Source organism: Rhinolophus sinicus, chromosome 18 (genome assembly GCF_057876585.1).
Source record: "Rhinolophus sinicus isolate RSI-liver-muscle chromosome 18, RSI-T2T, whole genome shotgun sequence".
In the NCBI taxonomy this organism is placed as follows: domain Eukaryota; kingdom Metazoa; phylum Chordata; class Mammalia; order Chiroptera; family Rhinolophidae; genus Rhinolophus; species Rhinolophus sinicus.
In genome coordinates, this window is record NC_142518.1 from 91,514,733 (window position 1) to 91,538,052 (window position 23,320).

Genomic DNA, 23,320 nt, shown 5'->3' on the forward strand with positions numbered 1-23,320 from the left:
TCTCTTGGAAGTATTCCTTTCTGGCTGAGGATTCTAGAGGGCATTTACTGGGAACTGCATTGACACTGGTGCAATGAGCTGTCCTCTGATGCAAAGGGTGTGGTGACAAGGCTGGACTCAGTTTCTCCACTTCCTCCGTAGGAAGTCATGCTGGTTAGGAGTGACTGCAGGGGAACCAAAGCCCTGTTCTAGAAGCTATGGCAAAAAGTCCATGTCCAGTTAACCAAATCTGTCTTCTGGAGCCCCCAAATTCCCCTTTCTGGGTCTTCTTCCCTCTTCAGTGGTGTCTCCTTATCCCTCCAAATAAACCTTTGGCCCTTGTTTCCTTTCAGGGGTGAATGGCACTAACAGCCCCAAGAGAAGGACAGACTTCCCCTCTGCCAATGGCTGGCAGCACTTTTACAGAGTGGGCTCTTCTAAGGGGGTCTCATCCCAGCTCAAGAGAGTAACTCTCCAGCTAAACTCATCTTCCCCAAGGGCTGCAGTAGGGCTTCCCAGGAACCAGGGAGAGAGGACGTTGGCTTTTTCTGAGACAGGCCAGCTCAGAAGAGGAGGAACAATAAACATCCATCTTGAAAGAAAAGTGGAACTATAGCCAGAGCCCAGGGTGGGGGAGCTAATGGGAAACAGCTTGCCAGATGGAGGGGGACAGAATTCAGTAATAGCTGAGGTTGGCTGCTACACAGGGAGCTGGTAGAAGCAGGCTGATTGAGACCAGCTGCTGCTCCTTTGTCTCAGAGATCTTTGGACTCTGCCCGGAGCAGGCCACACCTTATTCCAGGTGACTGGAAGCCAGCAGAGAATTCTCTGCCCATTTTGACTCCTGGAGCCTTCAGAAAGAACAGATCAAAAGGGGACTTTCCATCCATCAGCCTGACACCTCCTCCCAAGTCCCCACCCCCTTGCTGTTCCTGTCCCGGAAAGCTCTGGAGGGAGAGGCCAGGGAAGGAAGAGACCTGCCCACTCTCCATTGTTCTTCTATTCACTCAGCACCAGCATCTGGAGACTCCATGGCTCTGGCTTCCTGGCGCTGCTACTCCTGGCTTATTCTCCTCTGTGGTATGTGCATCCCGGTCTCAACCTCCCCTTGTATGCTGGGAAGGCAGGTCCAGCAGGAAAGCAGCTCTGGCCTCCCCTACTGGGTTTGAAAAGGTTTGGAATGAGGGCTGGGGCCCAGATTATCTCTTTATTTCTTGTTCCCCCTCTCCATCTTGAGGAAGAAGAACCCCAGGGCCAGTCCTTGGGACCCTCAAGACTCAGGTCAAGTCTGGTTTGGCATGTTTCCATCCCTATCTGTTAAAGAAAAAGTGATTCTAGCACTTGTTAAAAGAATAAGGAAGATTTTATTCAAGACTATTGTAATAGGGGCATTGCAACAGGGGAGAAAGATCAGACTCATGTCCGAATACAGCAAAGATGGTCAATGAGGAGAGTGAGGGGGTCAGAGGATAGAAACTTCCTAAGAGGAGACATCAAAGGTAGGGAGAATCTTGCTACACTGACTTAATAGGATTCTTGTTGCAGGCAAGCCAAAGTTATCAGATATCAAGGGTAGGGTGTGGGAATTTGATAAGATATCAAAGGTGATCAGATATTAAGGGTTGGGGATTCTCTCTAAACTGACTTAGCAAGATTCTTGCTAAGACTGGGCAATGCAGGCCCAGCAAAAACAGGATTGATATGAAGGCCAAAGTCAAGGCCTAATCAAGAAGAGGGCTCGGAGGAGCCTAATTAACTTTGGTCTTCTTTACCCCTATGGTGCCCTGCTTGTCCTCTTTGGTCACAACTAAGTGCCCAGCTTAGCAGCCTCCACATCCTCTCCACCTCCAGCCTTAGGGAAGCCTCCCTTCCCTTTGCTCTCTGTGAGCAAGACCCTGCTCCTTCATTCAGCACCCAGTTCCTGAGCACCTCTCAAGTGCCAGGGCCTGTGCCAGGGACCACAGAATGATTCAGCTGCAGAGCCTGACCCTTGGAACCACAGCTCACGCCTCAGAGAAAAGCAATCTGGGTGTCCAGAGAACACAGGTTGGCTGAGTTTTGCTTCTCATGTTGGTGTGTTAGCACCATCCTTTTGCCAGAGATCTGCTCATGCAGTAATAAGGATTCATTTTCTTAAATCAACAGTATGCATCTTATCTCCCCCTGGATTTTATGACACCAAGACAGCCAAGCAGGGCATTCATGGTGTTACACCCCTATCCACCCTCCTTCCTCCTGTAGCTCAGCTTACTCAGAAAGTAAAAGTTTAATACCTCCCCATACTCAGGCCCTTATTACCCTCTGGAGAGATCCTCCCTGAAAGTTGGGGGGCTAGGCTAAAAGGAAGCACTATCAGAAACCACTGGAGTTTCCGGGTACAGAGCCTGTAGGACTTAGCCCAGTACCTGGCATAGAGTCGGTACTTGGGCAATGATCAATGAATACTGGATGACTCTTTGGGTCAAACCAAATTTGGGGTAAAGCCTTACCTGGACCTTAGCTTCCTCCTCAATAGAAAGTAGACAATAATACCCACTTCACAGAGTTGTTGCAAGTATCAAATGAGATGCTATAGATAAATCGCTGACTTCAGTGTCTGGCACATAGTAGTTCTTTAATGCTAACCCACCTTTCCCCACCAGGTGACAATGTCTGACTGAGATTGCCTGTCTTATGTATTTAAAAATACCAGAGATTTGGATTATAAATGGTACAAGTCAGCCTTGAATTTAAGTAAACCCAATATATGATGAGATGTGATCAAAAACTACGGTGAATGTTTAATTTTTTTTTAATTATTACAGTAAAAGACACATTGGCATTAATCCCCCTCAAAATACTTCCCCTCGTGATAGGGGGACAACCAAGATGGTGCAGTATGTAAATGCTGTATTTACCTTCTCTCACAACCACATCAAAATAACAACTAATCTACAAAACAACCATTATTGAGATGTACCTAAAATCAAGCTGAACTGAAGCCTTTCAACTAAGGACTTGCAGAAGAAGCCACCTCCAAACTGGTAGGAAGATCAGAGACACGGAACAGGCTGGTCCCACACCCGCATGTGACCATTAAAGATTGGGAGGGCTATTTTGGCTGTGGTTGTCCCCGCCACCCCTTAAAGGAGCAAGAGGTCCCAGCCCCACCCCAGCCCAGGGTTCCACTTCCGGGGAGAGAAGTCCCCATAATTTCTGGTTGTGAAAACCAGAGGACATTGTGACTGAGTGACACTTACTGCGGCTGCACTCACAGGCGCTCCTCTTTTTTTAAAGATTTTATCGGGGAAGGGGAACAGGACTTTTATTGGGGAACAGTGTGTACTTCCAGGACTTTTTTCCAAGTCAAGTTGTCCTTTCAGTCTTAGTTGTGGAGGGCACAGCTCAGCTCCAGGTCCAGTTGCCGTTGCTAGTTGCAGGGGGCACAGCCCACCATCCCTTGCGGGAGTCGAACCGGCAACCTTGTGGTTGAGAGGACACGCTCCAACCAACTGAGCCATCTGGGAGGCAGCGCAGCTCAAGGTGCCGTATTCAATCATAGTTGCAGGGGGCAGAGCCCACCATCCCTTGTGGACTTGAGGAATTGAACTGGCAACATTGTGGTTGAGAGCCCACTGGCCCATGTGGGAATCGAACCAGCAGCCTTCGGAGTTAGAAGCATGGAGCTAACTGCCTGAGCTGGCCCCCAGGCGCTCCTCTTAAAGGGACTGCATGCAGACTTACCCACCAATGAAATCACTTGCTCTGAGCTCCAGCGCTGGGGCAGTAGCTGGAAAGGAAGCAGGGACATATGGGGGGAGAAATGAGTTGTCTGGCATGGGACGGGGGCTGGAGAGGAGGCTTTCTCCTGGACAGGGAAACTGGTGGAGACTATTGTTTCTTTGTTGAGCTGTCCCCTCTCCCAGCGTGCAGACACAGGCTGCCACCATTTCTGAGTCTCCACCATTAGTTCGCCACGCTCTAGTGATTTGAGACATGGCCCCGCCCAAATTTTGGGCACACCCAGGCTGCTTTCAGTGGTTTGTTCATGCAGACCACCTGCTTTGGCTCAAGTTGCACTTTCCTAAGGTCTCTCAAAGGTTCACGGAACCCAGACAAGCAGCATCTGGCTTGAGCATGTCCTGTACCTCTGGCAGAGCAGTCCTAGGCCAGCACTAGTGGCAGCAGCTTGGCCTCCCCAGGCACTTCCAAGCACAGCATGGGCAGCAGCCATCTGCAGATTTCTTTCTGGCTCCTGCTCGGTGGCCCCAGGTAGAGCATGAGCTGAAGCTAAAGTAGACCTACAGTGGATCCCCTCCAAGGTGGTCCTGCGGTTGGCACTCCCAGTGGCCAGCTTCAAAACAAGCTGGAGCATCACCCAGCTGCCTCCAACTATGACACACACAAGGGGTGGATTAGGCAGGCGCCAGAGTCCTGCTGAGGCAGATCCTGCTCCATTGCATCAGCTCCTGCACAACAACTCTTTTTCTGTAGTCAAGGCCAGTCCTCACAACCAGCCAGCCCAAGGGTCAGTCCCTAACATTTATGTGTAATTATCAACCAAGGCTCAACGCACACAAGATACACACCTGGAGTGCGTGGCTCAAGTGACCAGAAAGACTGTGCCACTGAACCTCATTGCACACCTAATACATAAGACCACTCTACTAAAACTGGAAGACATAACAGTCCTACCTAATGCATAGGAACAAACACAGGGAGGCAGCCAAAATGAGGAGACAAAGAAACATGTCCCAAATAAAATAACAGAACAAAGCACCAGAAAAAGAACTAAGTGAAACAGAGACAAGCAATCTTGTCAGATGCAGAGTTTCAAACACTGGTTATAAGAATGCTCAATGATCCAGGGAGAATTTCAACAGAGAGATAGGAAGCATAAAAATGGAGATGGAAACCATAAAAAAGAACCAGTCAGAAATAAAGGATACAATAATGGAAATGAAAAATATATTATAGGGAATAAACCATAGATTACATGAAGCAGAGGATCCAGCCAGGGAGGTAGAAGATAGGACAGATAAGGAGCTTCCCAGACAAGAAAAAGCTGAAGGAGTTCATCACCACCAAACCAGTATTACAAGGAATCTTAGAGGGACTTCTTTAAGATGGGAGAGAGGTTAAGGATGGGTGAAAGGGTAAGGGATAAAGAAGTACAAGTTGGTTGTTATACAGTGGTCATGGGGATGTAGGGTATAGCATAAGGAATATAGTCAATAATATTGTAATAACTATGTATGGTGCCAGATAGGTACTAGATCTATCAGGGTGATAGATGAAAATGGGGTTGGGGACAGGGTGAAAAAGGTGAAGGCATGAAGAAATATAAATTGATAGTTAATACAGTATGGGGAATATAATCAACAATGCTGTAAAGATCATGTAAGGTGCCAGATGGGCACTGGACTTATCAGGGGGATCACGTCATAGACTCTGTAGATGCCGGACCAATGTGCAATACACCTGAAGAGCTGAAGTAGAATAATATTGAATGTCAACTATAACTAAATATATAGGTATATACAGTCACAGGATGTAGAATACAACATAGGGAAGATCGTCAATGGTATTATAACAACTACATAAGATGTCAAAGGGGTGGTAGCTTGGGGGGTGGGTTATCACTTTATGAGGGGCTTAAATGTCTAATTATTATGTCGCTTTGTACACCTGAAACAAAAAATATATAAATAAATAAATAAATAAATAATAAAACAAAAATCAATTATATTTAAAAAAATACTTCCCCTCGCTTCAAACACCCTTATCCCATCATTCTTGTCGTTTTCTGAAGCAGTTCTAGAAGTCCTGTTTCATGAGTGTCGTTGGATGTGCTCTTGTGGCTGCCTCAATGTCCTGAACCAATTCAAAACATTTACCTTTGATGGTCATTTTTACTTCGGGGAAAAGCCAGAAGTTGCAAGGTGCCAGATCCAGTGAATAAGGTGGATGATAACACACTGTAATTGTTTTTATTTGTAGAAATCATCATACCAGAAGCAATGTGTGACATGGAGCCTTTCCATTGTGGTCACAAAATACGGTCAATGCTGCTGTCATGTGCCATCCAAGGGAAAGGCAGGGATCTTCAATACAAGAAGTGGTGAATCAAACTTTAGTAACAGTGTGTGACAAGTTTTAACTTGTTCCGTGCAGTCAGTCGGGTGTGAGCTACGGTTGAGAGAAGGTGTGTTTTAAACTGTGATGTAAATCATCCTCCATCATGACAACACTCCATGTCACGCATCGCTTCTGGTATATGGCAATTTCTGTCTAATAAAAACATTACAGTGTGTCCTCACCCACCTTATTCACTGGATCTGGCACAGTGCAACTTCTGGCTCTTCCCCAAAGTCAAAATGATTCAGGACATCAAGGCAGCTATGACAGTGCAACTAAAGGCACTCATGGAAAGGGACTTCCAGAACTGCTTCAGAAAGTGGCAAGAACGATGGGGAGTATTTTGAGGTGAATTAATGGCAATGTGTCTTTTACTATAATAATTTTTTTTATTTAAACATTCACCGTATTGTTTGATCACACCTAAAATTAGATTTATAGAAGAGTAAAATGAAGTTGTGGTGTTTACTTAGTGAGATCCTCTAGAGCATTTCTAATAAAATTTGATCACAAAAGCTTAATTTATACACTACTTTTCTAGTTGGGTAGACCCTGAAAAGACCCAATTAGATTAGAAAAAAAATTGATTTAATGAGCACTAAAACCAATCTAAAAATGACAACCACTTGTTGATGCATCAGGTTTCTTTGATTGTGGCCCAGGGTGCCATCCAATTCAGCCTGATTTCCGATGAAATGTAATTATTTTTATCCTCAAGAAGAGTTAGACAGCATCATGTGTTTCAAAGGATGGAGGCCCTGCAGGGATGGGGAAGAGGGTTGGGGAACATGTCCCTGTGCTCTCTAGAAACTATCTGATCTCCAAGTGACCCTGGATTTTTTTTTTTCTGGTTTCTAGCTTATACCTGGGGTCATCCAAAGCCAGTGGACCTAAAAACAGAGGATGTAAGAAACTGTTCAACCAGCCCTCAGGTGAGGTCTTGGCTGGGCCCCACCCTGGCCCCCATCCCGGCACCCCCACACCACAACCTGCCCCAACCCTGCCCCACAGCTCCCATTATCCTCCCCTTCTCCTACTGGCTCAGTTGCTATGCTCTCCTTCTTCCAGCCTTTCTCCTGATTTCTGTACTCTGGGGTCACTGTTTCTGATTAACATCCCTCAGGGCAGGCAGCACATTCTTATGTGCCTAACATGCACCCCCATTCCTCCCTCCCACCCATTCCCAAAGCTGGTTATCTACTATAGTCCTCTCTTGGGCCTGGGCAGCCCTGCTAGAGGGAGGGAGGAAGAGCAAGAAGGAGGGTAGGAGGCCCCTAACTAAACTTTGGCTGAGTCAGGCAGAGGCCAGGAGGAGGATGGGAGAAAAGAAAACCAAAATTCTAGAGGAACAGTGAAGGGGAAGGCACAGAAGGGAGGAGAAGGGGAGACAGAAGGCTACAAGAGGCAGCAGAAGGGAAAGAGTGGGAGATCTAGGGTGTGAAGACCCGGAGAAGGCCCAATAGACTGAAGTTGAAAGGTCATCCGCTCCCTGGCTGGAGACCAAAGCGATTCTTTCCACCACCAGAGTAGGGCAAAAGAGTTTCCCCAGGGAGGGGTGGGCAAAAAGGTGAGAGCTAGTGAGACTGCCAGCAGCCACTAAGGCTCAGGAGTATATCTGCTTGCAATGTCAACTTTATGAGACTACTAAGGCAGGCAGGTGGTGGGCCAGCCACATTACCTTTACATTAAAACAAACATGGATATATTGTGAAGCAAAGGCAAAACAAAACAAACAAATAAAAATGTGTTTTATATTTTAAAGCTAAAGCAGCCTTTATCTTGGAGAGGATCTTTCTGGACAATGTCCCAAACTACTTCGGGTACTCATTTACTCTCCTCTGCCATTGGAGACCAGTGAGTGGAAACTTGAAAAAGTCTCTGGTTGCCAGATGAAATACAGGATGCCAAGTTACATCTGAATTTCAAATAATGCAAAATGTTTTATATAACTATACCCCAAATTGTTCATGAGACATACTTATACTAAAACATTATTCATTGTTTATCTGAAATTCAAATGTGACTGGGTGGTCATCTGTATTTTTATTTGCTAAATTGTCAACATCACCCCCAAGGTATCCAACGAGAGACGGTTCCACCAGCCTGACCCAGTGCCAGTGCTCAGATCCCTGTAACTCACCCACACCCCATCCCAGACTCAGGTCCCATTATTATCACAAAGGACCCCTCTCTAAGCTCTTCAATACCTCCATCTCTACTCAGCCCAGGCAGCTTAATCTAGACCAACCTGTAACATCACCTGCCACCCCATTCCTCTCCACGCTGGCCAAGCCTACCCACCCAAACCCCTGCCTAAAGAGAAGCTGGTGGCTCCTCTGGCATCACTTTCTCTAAGCAATGTGTGTCTGTGTCTTGGTGTCTTCCTGTCACATGTCAGTACCTTCCAATGACTGCGGTCAATACCACAGCACAGCTTGCAGCCCTCCGCGAGCAGATGTCCACCAAGAATCTCTCTGCTTACATCATCCCGGACACGGATGCTCACATGGTAGGGGATGGCTTCGCCCCCACCATTGCCCTCTGTGCTACACCTGGTCAGCCTATGAGAACAGGCCACAAACAGGAGGCTGTTAAGACTCCTGAAGGCAGAGACAGGATTTGACAGGCAAAAGGAAAGAAGTGGGGAGCTTAGACACGGGAGTTTGAGACAGCTGAAAGAATGTAATCCTTTACACTGGAGAGAAGATATTGCCAAATCTTCTTGACCTCAGGCAATGAAACTATAAATAACTTCAGAGTCGATTCTGATCAATTCCTAGATGGCAGATCCAGAATGAATGTTTAGGGCACCCTACCCTAGAATGTGGGCTGGGAATTGGACTGGAAGAATGCTAAGCTCCCTTCTAGCTCAGCCCTTCCCATAACCTAATGGATGGAACATTGAAATTATCCAGAGCCCCAGACTACGTGAGTTTGGGGTGTAAGCTGGGGGAGAGGGAGCAGACAGGAAACAACATGGTCTGAAGAACTATTTTTCCCAAAGCAGCTCCCCTGCCCACCCATCCCACCCTTTCCCACCACTGGTTCCACTTCCACCCCATCCACCTTCCCAGCACCAGCCCAGTTGGAAGAGAAGGAATTTTCAGCGTCAGTAAGATTATTTGAATTAGTTTTCCCACCTGCTGGGAAAGGCTAAGAACCTTGGGTAAGTGTCTGAACTTCAGTTTCCTCTTCTGCAAGATGGGAATAATGCAGTCTGTCTCCGAGGATTATGAGGATCAAAATACAATAATGTGTAAAGCCCTCTTCAGAAGTTATTTATGTTGTACTCAGTGTACTGTGCTAGACTGGGGAGGGAGAGGGACAGCTGGATGGGAGAACCCTTCCAAAAGACATGATCCCAGAACCAAAAGACATGATCCCAGACTGCACAGAATTTGCATTCTGGCTGGGTAGACAAGACTCCTTTGCAGAACAGTCCAGAGCTAGATTGTGGGGTTTAGATTCCAAGAGATACAGTTGCTTAAAGGAAGGGAAGATCCTGAGAACTGGGGGGAGTTCCAGAGGGCTTCCTGGAAGATATTACCCAGCATGCCTGGGCTTGTAGGACTGGATAAATCTGACCAGAAAGAACTGGGATGTAGTTGGGAGCCTTCTATGTGGAGTCCGACTTCATGACGAAGGTTAATGATGGTGTTGTTGATTTCCTAGAACGAGTACATTGGCGAACATGACAAGCGACGTGCGTGGATTACAGGCTTTACAGGGTCTGCAGGTGACAGCAATTACCCTGCTCTGATTGCTTCTGTTGTTCGACCCAGAGGTGGTCACAGATACCCTGGCATAGCTGGTTATCAGCAGCCAAGGACCCCAAGACCTAGTGTCCATAGACCCCTTGCTATTCTTTCTGCCTCCCCTCCCCCATCAGGTTCCCCAAGGCAGTCTCATAGACACACTTCTGCATGAGGCAGATGGCCTTCCTGGTTTCTCTCCCATGCTCACTGCCTCTGCTGCAGCCGGGCCCAGCCTAGCCCTCTCTGGGCTCCTTTTCTGGGACAGTTGATACTTCTATGTCTAGCCACGAGGAGCCTGCTGATTTCCTTCAGACAATGGCTCACTTGCAGACAAAGTTTTACTTTGCTGGTCCTTTAAGAGACAGCATTACTCCATATAGCCAAATGAGACACAAATGTAGAAGCCTTTTATGGGCTCCCACTTTCTGAAAGAACCTCCCATCCTAATTCTGGCCCCTTGAATGAATCCAAGCTTCACTTGTTTGATCCTTAAACATTCCTTCCCTGGTCTTCAAGCTGCCTTGCCTTTCCCATCATGGGCCTTTCTCTTTGCCAGAGTTGCTGGGTTTATTTTCTCTGCCTATCCTCAGCTAAGCCCCTAGCTTTGTGTCCATATAAGACACTGAGTCTTGATACTGACTATACCATCTTTCCTGAGAGCATCTACATGCAGCATTGACTCTTTTGGACTGCCGAAAGCAGACCCCACTTCTCCTGCTAAAAGTCCTAACGCTCCCCCTGGGAGAGGCTCTCAACACAAAGTAGAGATGCCTGACCCAGGACACCCTTTCTTCTGGTTTCCATCAAGGCTTTCTAACATCTCCTGCCTCATTTCTTCCCAATGGAGAAGAGAAACTCTTCGCAGAGACCCCTGTGACATTCTCAGACCCAGCATTGTATTGCACATGCACTAACTAAAACCACAACCCTCACCTTCACCCTTGCCTCCAAGTTTCTCTGTTCTACCCCAGGAACCGCAGTGGTGACCATGGGGAAAGCAGGTCTCTGGACTGACAGTCGCTATTGGACCCAGGCTGAACGGGAGATGGACTGCAACTGGGAGCTCCATAAAGAAGGTAAAAGGACGCATGGATTTGTCCCCCAAGCCCTGGAACCTGGAGTAGGTTTGGGGACGTACAGGTAAGGGGTGCATGCAAGGCCATGCTGGGTCCCTATGGGAATCTGGGGAAATTCGAGGCCATCCCTAAACTTTGAGGCTGCTATCAAGGAGGCCACACATGGCAGGACTCACAGACAGAAGCCTACTTGGAGGGCCTAGGGCTGGCTCTGGAAGTAACCTCTGTTTTCCTTCCTGTCTTTCTCTCAGTTGGCACTGTTCCCATTGTCAAATGGCTCCTTACCAACATTTCTGCTGGGGGGCTTATAGGCTTCGACCCCTCCCTCTTCTCCATTGGTAAGTTCTTCCTTCAGTCCTTACATTTGTCCACACCAATGAAGGTGACTCAGCTTCCCTGGGATGTAGAAAAGCATACCTTGGTAGAAGGAGGGTCAGAGTGACTCTAAAGACAGAGTATTTGAACTTGTGGTTACAGAATATTTTGCAATAAAAGTATATTCATGGATTATGTAGTGAAAATATGTTTAAAAGAACGAATACAGATTTTAAGTCATGAGTGCATAGATCCAACCTATAAGACTCAGGCAATCATTAAGATCTAGTGGATGAATAGACTAGGATTTACTTAAACCCAGAACCATCCTCTGTGACCTGGAACTCTACCAATTAGGGCACTAGGAACACTTGGTAGCCCTCTCCTGGAATGCAGTGTGGAAGGGTCAAAGGAGTTGAAAGGGATTCTGAGTAAAGAAGCACAGTGCCCTCCCCACAGGAATATAGCTCCATGAGCTCTGGAGCTCCAGCCAACTGGCCAGCCTGCCCCCAAGGATAGAAACATGTACTGAAAGGCTCCCATTTCAGAACTGGCTTCTTTGACAGCTTTTCCAATGGCCTAAACATTACCATTCCTTTGGGCTATGGCATTGAAGCTCAGTTAAAATGGATAGCACCAAAACAGGGCCCCAAAACCACTGGCACTTAATAAGATGAGCTTAGCCAATTGGCTGTGGACAGCATTGGAGTGGGCTAAGGGAAATTAGGCTTTGAAAGTGGAAAGAGGAAGGTGAGAGGACATGACCCAGGAGGGCCAGGCTGCTTTGACAGGCTCTGGGCAGCTGGGCCTACAGAAACTGAACAGAAAGCAGAGTGGACAAGGACCAGCTTTGCTTGAGTCACAATTTTTCCTGAGGTATAAATGGGCATCAGACAAGTGACTCCTTCTTGTTTCCGCAGGCTCCTGGGAGAGTTATAACAAGGCCCTCCAAGACTCTGGCAGAGAGCTGGTGTCCATCACAGCCAACCTTGTGGACCTGGTGTGGGGGTCAGAGAGGCCTCCAGTTCCAAGTGAGCCCATTTATATCCTGCAGGAGGCATTCACAGGTGATTCCCCAAGCTAGTCTGTTGACATCATCTAAATACATCATAAAATAACAGCATGCTCTATGATTCTTGTAAGTAGTAACAAAAATCCTCGTAGGACCAAGCTACTGACTGTGAATCAGTGTCTTGGCCACCACCATCCCTTACCTTCCCGAGATTTCTGAATGAGCCCGTGGATTGGGGTTCCTAGGAATATTGGGCAATCTGAGAGGCCCCTTTTTTATATGAAGGCCCGTGCACATCTGTTGTTTGGAGAGGAGTCAAAAAAGCAGGAGAGAAATTTCAAAATAGCAAGTCTGATGAAACAAGTTAAAATTGTGTCCAATTTTCTTTATCTGTTCTGACATAACTTGCAGAATCATTTTTTCTGCATCTCGACACAGTTTTTAAAGAAAGTTGCTATCCAAGACTGTTCAATCAAAAATAAAACTCATCTCATTGAGATAAGGAAGGGTGCAGTTATGTCGGGCAGGGGAGGGAATAAAGGGGAAAAGCTTCCAGGGACTGGAAGACAATTTGCGTGAGTTTTGTCACAAATGAGGGGAAGCTGAGCATTCATGGGCTGATAGTCGTGCCAGAACTGGGCCAGGAAACCGTTAAAGTTCTTGAGTCTCTAAGGTTATAAAGTTGAGAGAGACTGTCTCCCCAAGCAACTCATAGGTTTTCAAGGATATAAAAAGTAAAGGGAAGAACATGAAAAGTTAGTTACTCAAATATATTTTTGTGTATCAGACAATGTAAATTTGCTTTCATTAGCTGTCTCAAAAATGTATCACATCCATAAACCTTGAAAACATAATTCAAGTGAAAGAAGCCAGTCAAGAAGGCCTCAGATTGTGTAATTCCATTTGTATGAAATTTCCAGCAGAGGCAAATCCATTAAGACAGAAAGCAGATTAGTGGTTTCCAAGGTCTGGGGGAAGGCAGGAATAGGGAGTGACTGTTTAAGGGCTACAGGGTTTCCTTTGGGGATGATGAAAATGTTATGGAATTAGATAGTCTTGGTAGCTGCATGATCTTGTGAATGTTCTTAAAGCCACTGAATTGTGCACTTTAAAATGGTTAAAATTATACATTTTGTGGTATGTGTATTTTATCACAGTAAAATAAAGTAAACCTAAAAGTGTATCATATCCAAAGATTTGCTTCTTGTTGAATCATTTTACCTGACATAAAGTGCTTTTTAATGACATTAAGTTATTTATGCTAATCTCTGAGCCCAGCTAGGACTCTTAATTTCTGCCTGTAAATTCCTGGCCCTGCCTAGAGGTAGACTCTACATGCATTACAGGGAGCAGGAATAAAAGATGGCAACTAAAGTCCTAGGACCAGGATACAAGCATCCCAGAAAGGACAGCTCTGTGACACCGAGTTTAAGGACAGGTTTGGAGACCGACAATGTTAGCAAGATAGTCCAGTGTCTATACAGATTAAGAGTGTGAGCCATGTAGTCAAACAAACCTGGGTTCAAATTTCAGCTCCACTCTTTGTCAGCTATAAGACCCCAGGTAGGTCACTTTGCCTCCCCTAAGACTCAATTTCCTTCTCTGTAAAAAAAGGCTAAGAAGAATTAAAACAATAATGTACATGGAGAGCTTTGCCCAGATCTGTGGCTTATTAAGCACTGGGGTTACTGCAGAGAAGAGGCTTAAACATGACCCAACCCTATCCCTTTTCCCTTCAACTAGGGCTGCTTTCCTGATCTCTGTTCTGCAGGCATATTTGTTGATCAGAAAGTTATACCAGACTTACTGTACTCCAAGACACCATCCTATGTGCATTACAAATATTAATTCATTTGATTCCCCACAACAACCCTATTGAAGTAGATACTATCATTATGATCCATTCTCATTTTACACATGTGCAAACTAAGACACAGAGGTGCTAACTAATTTGCCCAAGGTCACCCAGCTAGTAATGACAGAGCTAGTATTTGAACCCAGACAGTCTGGGTCCAGAGCCCATGCCCCTAACGATTACACAAGTAAGAGTTTGTTCAAAGAAAGAGTTCCAGTGCTTTTAAAGAAATGAAAAACTATTGCCCTAAGGGAGCCCTCTCAGGAACAGAGTGTCAGAGACAAGGTATGTCACTTATGCTTTCTTTGGGCTTCTTTTCTTCTAGGGAGCACCTGGCAGGAGAAAGTATCTAGCATCCGTAGCCAGATGCAGAAGCATCACAAGGCCCCAACTGCTGTGCTTCTATCAGCACTTGATGAGACAGCCTGTGAGTACATGGAGGCACCTGGGTCCCCCCAACCCCCAAGCTTCCTGGGCCCTGCAGTGCAGGAATCCTCCCCAACCACCAGGTACCCACCAGTTCTGTGAGCTCTGTGGCCATGTCCTGTGAGAACTAAGAAGGGGAGGGGACAGGAGATCATGTCTGCCAAAAAAGGCAACTAGGAAGCCCAGGGCAAGCTGGGGCCAGCCCCCAGGCCCCAGGCCACCAGAGGGATGGCCTGACCACAGCAGCAAAGGCTTCTGTCTCATGAAAGGGAAGAGACCCAGCAAACACCCCCCAGCAGCCTGGCCAGGGCACTCACACACCCAGTGTACCTCTTTTCAGATAATCTGGGAACCCACTGAAACTACTTGCTGACTGCTGGCTGGGTATCTGCATTTTTTGAGAGAAAGGGTCCATAGCTCTCATCCATGCCACAAAGACACCCCCACCCACCCAAAGACTAAGAAACATGCAAAGGTAGATGAAGCAGGTGTGCTGCTTTCAATTTTGGGGGGGCCAAAGCAAACAGTAGGGCAAAGGTGTCAGATGGGCTGGCCTCAGGCAGCTCAGTCTCATAAATAGTCTCCATCAATCCTCTTCTCCAGGGCTCTTCAATCTTCGCAGTAGTGACATCCCTTATAACCCCTTCTTCTATTCCTACACACTGCTCACGGACTCCTCCATCAGGTACGGTTTTTCCTTGGCTTGCTATGGCAGACTTCCTCCAATTTCCACCTCTCACTGCGGCACCACTTACCCTGTCTCAATGTGCAGCCTTCCCACAAGCTTGGAACTTTTCCTGACATCTTGACACCTGGTCCCACTTACTCCAAATCCAGTCTGCTCAGCTCCCTGACCTCCAGCAACAAAGGGCCTCTGGTCCTTTGATTGTCCTTAGACACCCTCAGGACCTTTTCAATCTTGCCTCCCCACCCAGATTATTTGTAAACAAGAGTCGCTTTAACTCCGAGACCCTGCAGTATCTGAACTCCAACTGCACAGGCTCCATGTGTGTGCAACTTGAAGATTACAGCCAAGTCCATGACAGTGTCCAAACCTATGCCACAGGAGCTGTGAGGATCTGGATTGGGACCAGCTACACTATGTATGGGCTCTACAAAGTGATACCCAAGGTGGGTTTGCCATGCCACAACCCAGGCCAGGCAATGCCCCCACTCTAGCCCTGGTAAGTCTCACCTAAAGTGGGGCCACAGCTCCTCAGCCATTCAGGCAGTTGTTCAGTTGACAATGGTGCAATGAATCCCCTTCTAGGCCTCCCTGAGAAGAGAAGGATGAAGAAGCCAGATGTCTGTCCACAGAGAGCTCAGAGATTGTCAAGGAAGCTAAAGGGAGCACAGCCTGGCCTTTGAGGTGGACAAACCTGGGACTGAGTCCTGGCTCTGCCCCAAAATGGCTGTGCAACAACCTTAGACAACTGACTTAGCCAAGCTGGGCCTTTGTTTTCTCACCTGTAAATGGTGATAATAATCCAGACCTCAGAGGAGTTGCTCTGAGGAGCTTTAGAGGAGATAGTGCATGTAAAACCCAGTGTTCAATAAATGGCAAATGGTATGACATGTGCAGGAAACTCACACTGTCAGAACAGCCCATCAACTGGCTGGGGCCAAGCTCTTATCCGTCTCAGAGCATTGGTGGGATCCAGGGGCAGAAAGGAATGGAGGAAGGGAGGGAAGAAGGTTAAGCTGGGCTTGGAAGACTAGGAAACACTTGCACAGCCAGAGATCACACAAGGAAAGGTCATTGCCATCATAGGAAACAGCAAGTCTCCCCTCAGCCAGGCTTTCCTACTAATCCTTTTCAAACACTGCTGTGCCCTGAAGAGGGTTCACAAACCTCTTCCTCTCTACCCTTGACAGGAGAAACTCGTAGCAGACACCTACTCCCCAGTGATGGTGACCAAGGCGGTGAAAAACAGTAAGGAACAGGCCCTCCTCAGGGCCAGCCACGTAAGTCCATGGGCAGGCAGAATAGCCTTTTTGGAGCTCCTGGTCTGATGGGTTAGAAAAGAAACCCTGAAGGAAGAGCCTGAAAAGCCCCCCAATGAAACAGAGAAGTGGACACAGAAATCCTGGGTGCCTACCTGTGCTCTACTTCCATACTCCCAGCATGGTACATTGGTTCAAAGCACCCTACCTGGAGCTAGGGTGTCTGAGATCAAGCCCCAGCTCCTCCATTCATTTCTTAGATGGGTGACCTTGGGCAAGTCACTTCACCTCCCTGGGCCTTAGTTACCTCATATGTAAAATGAGGATCATAATAGTAATCTATAGCACAGGGTTGTCTTGAGGATTAAGTAAATAAATATATATTATACAATATATAAGACACATATAACATTACAAGATTAATAATACAGTTGTCCCTCAGTATCCACAGGGTATTGATTCCAGGACCCGCTCAGACACCAAAATCTTCAGATCTCTTATGTAAAATGGTGTGGTATTTGCATATAACCTATGCACATCCTCCATATACTTTAAATCATTTCTAGATTACTTATAATACTTAATGAAATGTAAATGTGGTATAAATACTGATTATAATGTATTGTTTATATCTTGCCATAAAATTAACCCCTGGTCATTCACAGAATGTAAAATAATTTATGAGACTCTACAAGAGTATCCAGACAAAATATTTATTGAAAGTTAAAAAGGGAGAGAGTTCTGTTTGGAACTGGCAGAAGTTTTGCCAGGGCAGTTTGAGAGGGCGAGCGGCAGAGACAGAGGGATAAGATAGAGATACTGGCAAATGGAGTTCTGCCAGGGAAGAGTCTGATGGGGGACAGCTGCGCCAATGAGAAGGAGTGCTGGGGTTTTATATTTTTCTAAGCAGCATGTAGGGTGCTTGTCATCTTGCAGGGAGGCGCTGCCATTACAATTGTCTTCTCCTGGGAACTGTCCTGTTCCCATCTACCATGTTTCCCAGAATATTAGACAGGGTCTTATATTAAGGTTTGCTTCAAAAGACCCATTAGAGCTTATGTTCAGGGGATGTCATCCTGAAAAATCATGCTAGTGCTTATTTTCCTGTTAGGTCTTATTTTCAGGGAAACATGGTAAGATGGATGTTAGCTTGCAACGATTGGGAACTGTTCTGTTCTCACCTATGATGGATGTAAGGTGCTTGTCAGCTTGTAGGTGCAGTGCTAGCCAGGGGAGTTAGGGCCAAGCGGTTAATGTTTAAGCTCACTCCTGTTAGCCAACAAGTTTGCTCCTATTAACTCTTTACTTGTCTCATCAATTTAGAGATGAACTTTCTGAATTTGTTCTAATACTTTTTTTTTTAATTAAAGTTTATTGGGGTGACAATTGTTAGTAAAGTTACATAGATTTCAGGTTTACAATTCTGTATTATATCATCTATAAATACCATTGTGTGTTCACCACCCAGAGTCAATTCCCCTTCCATCACCATATATTTGATCCCCTTTATCCTTATCTACCACCCCCTCCCCCCTACCCTCTGGTAACCACTAAACTATTGTCTGTGTCTATGAGTTTTTGTTTCTCATTGTTTATCTCGTTCTTTTGTTGTTTTGGGTTTACATACCACATATCAGAGAAATCATATGGGTCTCTGCTTTTTCTGTCTGACTTACTTCGCTTAGCATTATAATCTCAAGATCCATCCATGTTGTCACAAATGGTCCTATTTCATCTTTTCTTACCGCCGAATAGTATTCCATTGTGTATATATACCACAACTTCTTTATCCATTCATCTATCGAAGGACATTTTGGTTGCTTCCATGTCTTGGCCACCGTAAATAAAGCTGCAATAAACATTGGAGCACATGTGTCTTTATGGATAAATGTTTTCAGATTTTATGGGTAGATACACAAGAGAGGGATTGCTGGGTCTTATGGTAATTCTATTTGTAATTTTTTGAGGAACCTCCACACTGCCTCCCATAGCGGCTGCACCAGTCTGCATTCCCACCAACAGTGTATGAAGGTTCCTTTTTCTCCACAGCCTCTCCAACACTTGTTACTATTTGTCTTGTTGATGATAGCCATTCTAACTGGGGTGAGGGGACATCTCTTTGTGGTTTTGATTTGCATTTCTCTGATGATTAGTAATGTTGAACATTTTTTCATATGTCTGTTGGCCATTTGTATGTCCTCTTTGGAGAAATGTCTCTTCAGGTCCTCTGCCCATTTTTCAATTGGGTTGTTTGTTTGTTTTTGTTATTGAGTTGCATGAGTTCCTTGTATATTTTGCATATTAGTCCCTTATTGGAGGCACTGTTTGCAAAAATCTTCTCCCATTCAGTTGGTGGCCTCTTTATTTTGTCGATGGTCTCTTTTGCTATGCAGAAGCTTTTAAGTTTGATATAGTCCCATTCATTTATTTTTGCTTTTACTTACTTCCCTTGCCTTTGGAGTCAAATTCATAAAATGCTCTTTGAACCCAAGGTCCATAGGTGTAGTACTTATGTTTTCTTCTATGCAGTTTATTGTTTCAGGTCTTATGCTTAAGTCTTTGACCCATTTTGAATTAATTTTGGTACATGCTGACAGATAGCAGTCCAGTTTCATTCTTTTGCACGTGGTTTTCCAATTGTGCCAGCACCATTTATTGAAGAGGCTGTCTTTTCTCCATTGAATGTTTTTTGCTTCATTATCAAAAATTATCTGTCCATATTTATGTGGTTTTATTTCTGGGTTCTCAATTCTATAACATTGGTCTATATGTCTGTTTTTCTGCCAGTACCATGCTGTTTTGATTATTGTAGCCCTGTAGTACAAGCTAAAGTCAGAGAGTGTCATACCTCCAGTATTGTTCTTTTTTCTTAAGATTGCTTTGGCTATTCGGGGTCTTTTGTGGTTCCAAATAAATCTGATGATGTTTTTGTTCTATTTCTTTAAAAAATGCCATTGGGATTTTGATGGGGATTGCATTAAATCTGTATATTGCTTTGGGTAATATGGCCATTTTGACTATGTTGATTCTTCCAATCCATAAGCACAGAATGTCTTTCCATTGCTTCGTGTCTTCAATTTCTTTTAAAAATGTCTTATACTTTTCAGCATATAGGTCTTTCACATCCTTGGTTAAGTTTATTCCTAGGTATTTTATTATTTTTGCTGCAGTTGCAAAAAGAGTTGGTGTTTTTAATTTCCTTTTCTGAGATTTCATTGTTAGTATATAGGAATGCAGTGGACTTTTGTACATTGATTTCGTAGCCGACAACTTTACTGTATTCGTTGATTGTTTCTAATAGCTTTTTGGTGGAGTCTTTAGGGTTTTCTATATATAGCATCATGTCATCTGCAAAGAGTGACAGTTTAACTTCTTCATTCCTAATTTGGATGCCTTTTATTTCTTTCTCTTGCCTGATTGCTCTGGCGAGGACTTCCAACACTATGTTGAAAAGCAGAGGTGATAGGGGACATCCCTGTCGTGTTCCTGAGCATAGAGCAAAGGGCTTCAGTTTTTCTCCATTAATTATGAGATTAGCTGAGGGTTTGTCATATATGGCCTTTATTATGTTAAGGTATTTTCCTTCTATACCTATTTTATTAAGTGTTAATCATAAATGGATGTTGTTTCTTGTCAAATGCTTTTTCTGCATCAATTGATATAATCATATGATTTTTGTCCTTTATTTTGTTTATATGATGTATCACATTGATGGATTTGAGGATGTTGAACCATTCTTGTGCTCCTGGGATGAACCCCACTTGGTCATGATGAATAGTCTTTTTAAAGCATTGTTGCATTCGATTTGCTAGAATTTTATTTAGGATTTTTGCATCTGTATTCATCAGAGAGATTGGTTTGTAGTTTTCTTTTTTTGTGTTGCCCTTACCAGGTTTTGGTAGGGTAACGTTGGCCTCATAAAATGAATTAGGGAGTATTGTCTCTTCTTCAGTTTTTTGGAAGAGTTTCTAATACCTTTGACCCGTGTTTGGTTGAACCCATGGATATGGAACCTGTGCATACAGAGGACCAACTGTATATAATAAATATTCATAAATGATTAATATATGTTGAAATATTTTAAGTATGTTTATTACAATGTATAATCAATATATAATCACATATTATATGTGTGTATGTATACACATTTACATACATATAATGTGTATATACATATAAATATATATATTATGTACATATGTAATAATAATTTAAATTACATAAATCTATAATTTTATATATAATTCTTTTTTTATTGGGGTGACAATTGTTAGTAAAATTACATAGATTTCAGGTGTACATTTTTTTTTCTTTTTGTTTAATTTATTTTTTAAATTTATTGGGGTGACAATTGTTAGTAAAATTACATAGATTTCAGGTGTACAATTCTGTATTACATCATCTATAAATCCCATTGTGTGTTCACCACCCAGAGTCAACTCTCCTTCCATCACCATATATTTGATCCCCCGTACCCTCATCTCCCACCCCCCACCCCTCTTACCCCCCTAATCTTATATTAATGATATATGTATTGCTTTGAGCACCACCTGGCACAATCCAAGTGTTAAATAAGTGTTTGCTGTAATGATTTCATCACCCTGGCAAGAGAATTACTCTCTCTTTTGCATAGTCCTGTTAAAATAAGGATAAAGCACCTCATTTTAGAAAAGTTTTTCTTATGGAAAATTTTAAACATATACAAAGGTGGAGAAAATAGCATAATGACCCCCATGTGCCACTACCCAGCTTCAACTGTCATCAAGTCATGGCCAATCCCATTTAGTCTGCAAGCCCACATTCATTACCTCCACTCCCTACCCTCTGATACTGTGTGAACTTAAAGCAAATCCCAGGTATTATATCTTTTCTTCTGACAACACATCAGTATCTCTGAAAGGCAAGGACTCTTTTCAAAAAATCACCACACTGTGATCATATAAATAAACATTAACAAGAATCCCTTAATATCATCAAATAACCCATGAAACCCTCGGATTCTTAAAGTTCAGCTTCCAGAGCAGTCACCTGATCTTGTCATCCCTGAGCCCTGTCGGAGACTGTTCCTCAGCGGGCTTCTCTGCTTGCCTCACTCCAGGTGCGGGATGCTGTGCCCGTGATCCGCTACTTGGTCTGGCTGGAGAAGAACGTCCCCAAAGGCACAGTGGACGAGTTCTCAGGGGCAGAGCTGCTGGATAAGTTCCGAGGGTGAAGGACTACGGCTCCTTTTTGGCTACCTTTTAATGTGGGGTGGGGACAGGAAAGGGGACTTGGTCTCCTTACTTAGAGGGAAGGAAGACCCTCTTTTATTGGGGGTGCCTCTCTGGAGCAAGAAGTAACAGATTCTTGAGTAGTCCCGGAGCTAGGCAGAGGGTGTTGGATGATATTCTTCAGCCCCTAAAACTTCAAGGGCCACAATGCAACTGCGCCCCCTCGTGTCTGCTTCAGGCATGGGCCCATTCTCCCTGGGGGAGGCTGACTCAGGCCTGTTGGCCCCTGTACCACTTAAGGATATCAAATTGAGGAGGGGACTTTCCTGAGGGGACATTTGGCCCAGACCATGGGAAAATTGTAGATTTGAGGTGCAGGATGCTGCTCCAGCGCTGGAGGAGTTTTTAAATACAGGGAGCTAAATTTCTTCACTCTTGTTTTACCATGAATACACTGTGAGTCATACAGACCTTGGTTTCCCCATCTGTAAAATGGATGTGGAAAGAGAATGACCTGTATCTACAGTCCCTCCTTCTCTGACCTTGAGTGATCTATAAGTGGCATATCGGGAATTGGGAGGATGGAACCAGGAGGTGGGGCTGAGAGAGTCTGGCTGAGGTAGAGGCAGCCGTGACCTTCATTTGCCCTTGTTAGGTATTCTAGGCACAGCCCAGCCCATGAGCTCATTCATTGACCATTCCTGCCTTGTACTTTGCAGAGAGGAAAAGTTTTCCTCTGGACCCAGTTTCCAAACCATCTCTGCTAGTGGTCTGAATGCTGCCCTGGCCCACTACAGGTACTTCAGGAGAAACAATTTTCTAGGGCTCTGTGGGAGGATCCCAGTGTATGTGCAGGGAGAGAGGGTGTGGAGGAGGGAGTGCTCTGGGACCTGAGTCCATATTTAAGTTTTGAAACGTTTAGCACTGTGGGGCCTGTGGGTGGGGAGTGGAGTTCAGTTGGGGCTTGGAAGTTTATTTGGAATTAAAAGGCCTGAACAGTTTTTCCCCTAAGAGGCTGGGACTTTGTGATTGCTCAGGGCTGAGGGATCTGGAAGGGAGGCAGGGCTGCTGCTGGATGCTTTTCTTTGGCATCCTGTCAGTTATGTTAGTTAATTCTTAAAGTTCACAAGTGCATAAGGAGAAAGGCCCATTCACTCAGCCTAAACCAACTAAGGCGGGCCCAAGATGTAGGCTGGCCAGATGTTTGGCACCACAGAAAACAAACACCTGCAGACCTGCCTGATGAAACTTGGGGAACCAAGCTGACCAGATGCCTCTGCCTTGAATGGGCACAGCAGGCAGAAATCAGACACACTCCACGGGCTGGCCTGGCCTATCCCAGAATTCCCTCCCCGGCATCTCCAAAGCCTTCAGGTGCCTTGGCCCAGCCCTTTCTCCCCACTAGAGAATAGCAATATAGGAGCTCCTTGGCCCTAGCAAATCTTGTTCTCCATCCCTACCCTCAGGTATCCTTCCTTCCTGTTTCCTGGCTTCTCAGGGCTCTCTACTCTGGATGTAGCAGAAGTTAGAGAAAGAGCACTGGACTAAGCATTGGGGTCCAGGCCCAGCTCCGTGCCAGCTTTACCACATGGCCTCATGCAAGCCCCTTGGCCTCTGCAGGCCTGTTTCTC

General features: G+C 45.1%; 1 protein-coding gene across 3 annotated transcripts in view; it reads left to right on the plus strand.

The window, feature by feature from the left end:
* The first annotated feature begins 868 nt into the window (after positions 1-868).
* XPNPEP2 (X-prolyl aminopeptidase 2) overlaps positions 869-23,320 on the plus strand; it is a 32,396-nt gene continuing 9,944 nt past the window's right edge. For all 3 annotated transcript variants that reach the window (XR_016019937.1, XM_019716994.3, XM_019716995.3), the window contains exons 1-13: positions 869-1,059; positions 6,955-7,028; positions 8,495-8,605; positions 9,769-9,832; positions 10,823-10,927; positions 11,179-11,265; positions 12,163-12,309; positions 14,435-14,536; positions 15,139-15,220; positions 15,471-15,666; positions 16,411-16,500; positions 21,578-21,687; positions 22,409-22,486. Coding sequence is in view for 2 of the 3 variants with exons in the window: in XM_019716994.3 (XP_019572553.2) it covers positions 1,011-1,059; positions 6,955-7,028; positions 8,495-8,605; positions 9,769-9,832; positions 10,823-10,927; positions 11,179-11,265; positions 12,163-12,309; positions 14,435-14,536; positions 15,139-15,220; positions 15,471-15,666; positions 16,411-16,500; positions 21,578-21,687; positions 22,409-22,486 (1,295 nt within the window). In the remaining variant the exon portion in view is untranslated. The remainder of the gene's footprint in view (positions 1,060-6,954; positions 7,029-8,494; positions 8,606-9,768; positions 9,833-10,822; positions 10,928-11,178; positions 11,266-12,162; positions 12,310-14,434; positions 14,537-15,138; positions 15,221-15,470; positions 15,667-16,410; positions 16,501-21,577; positions 21,688-22,408; positions 22,487-23,320) is intronic.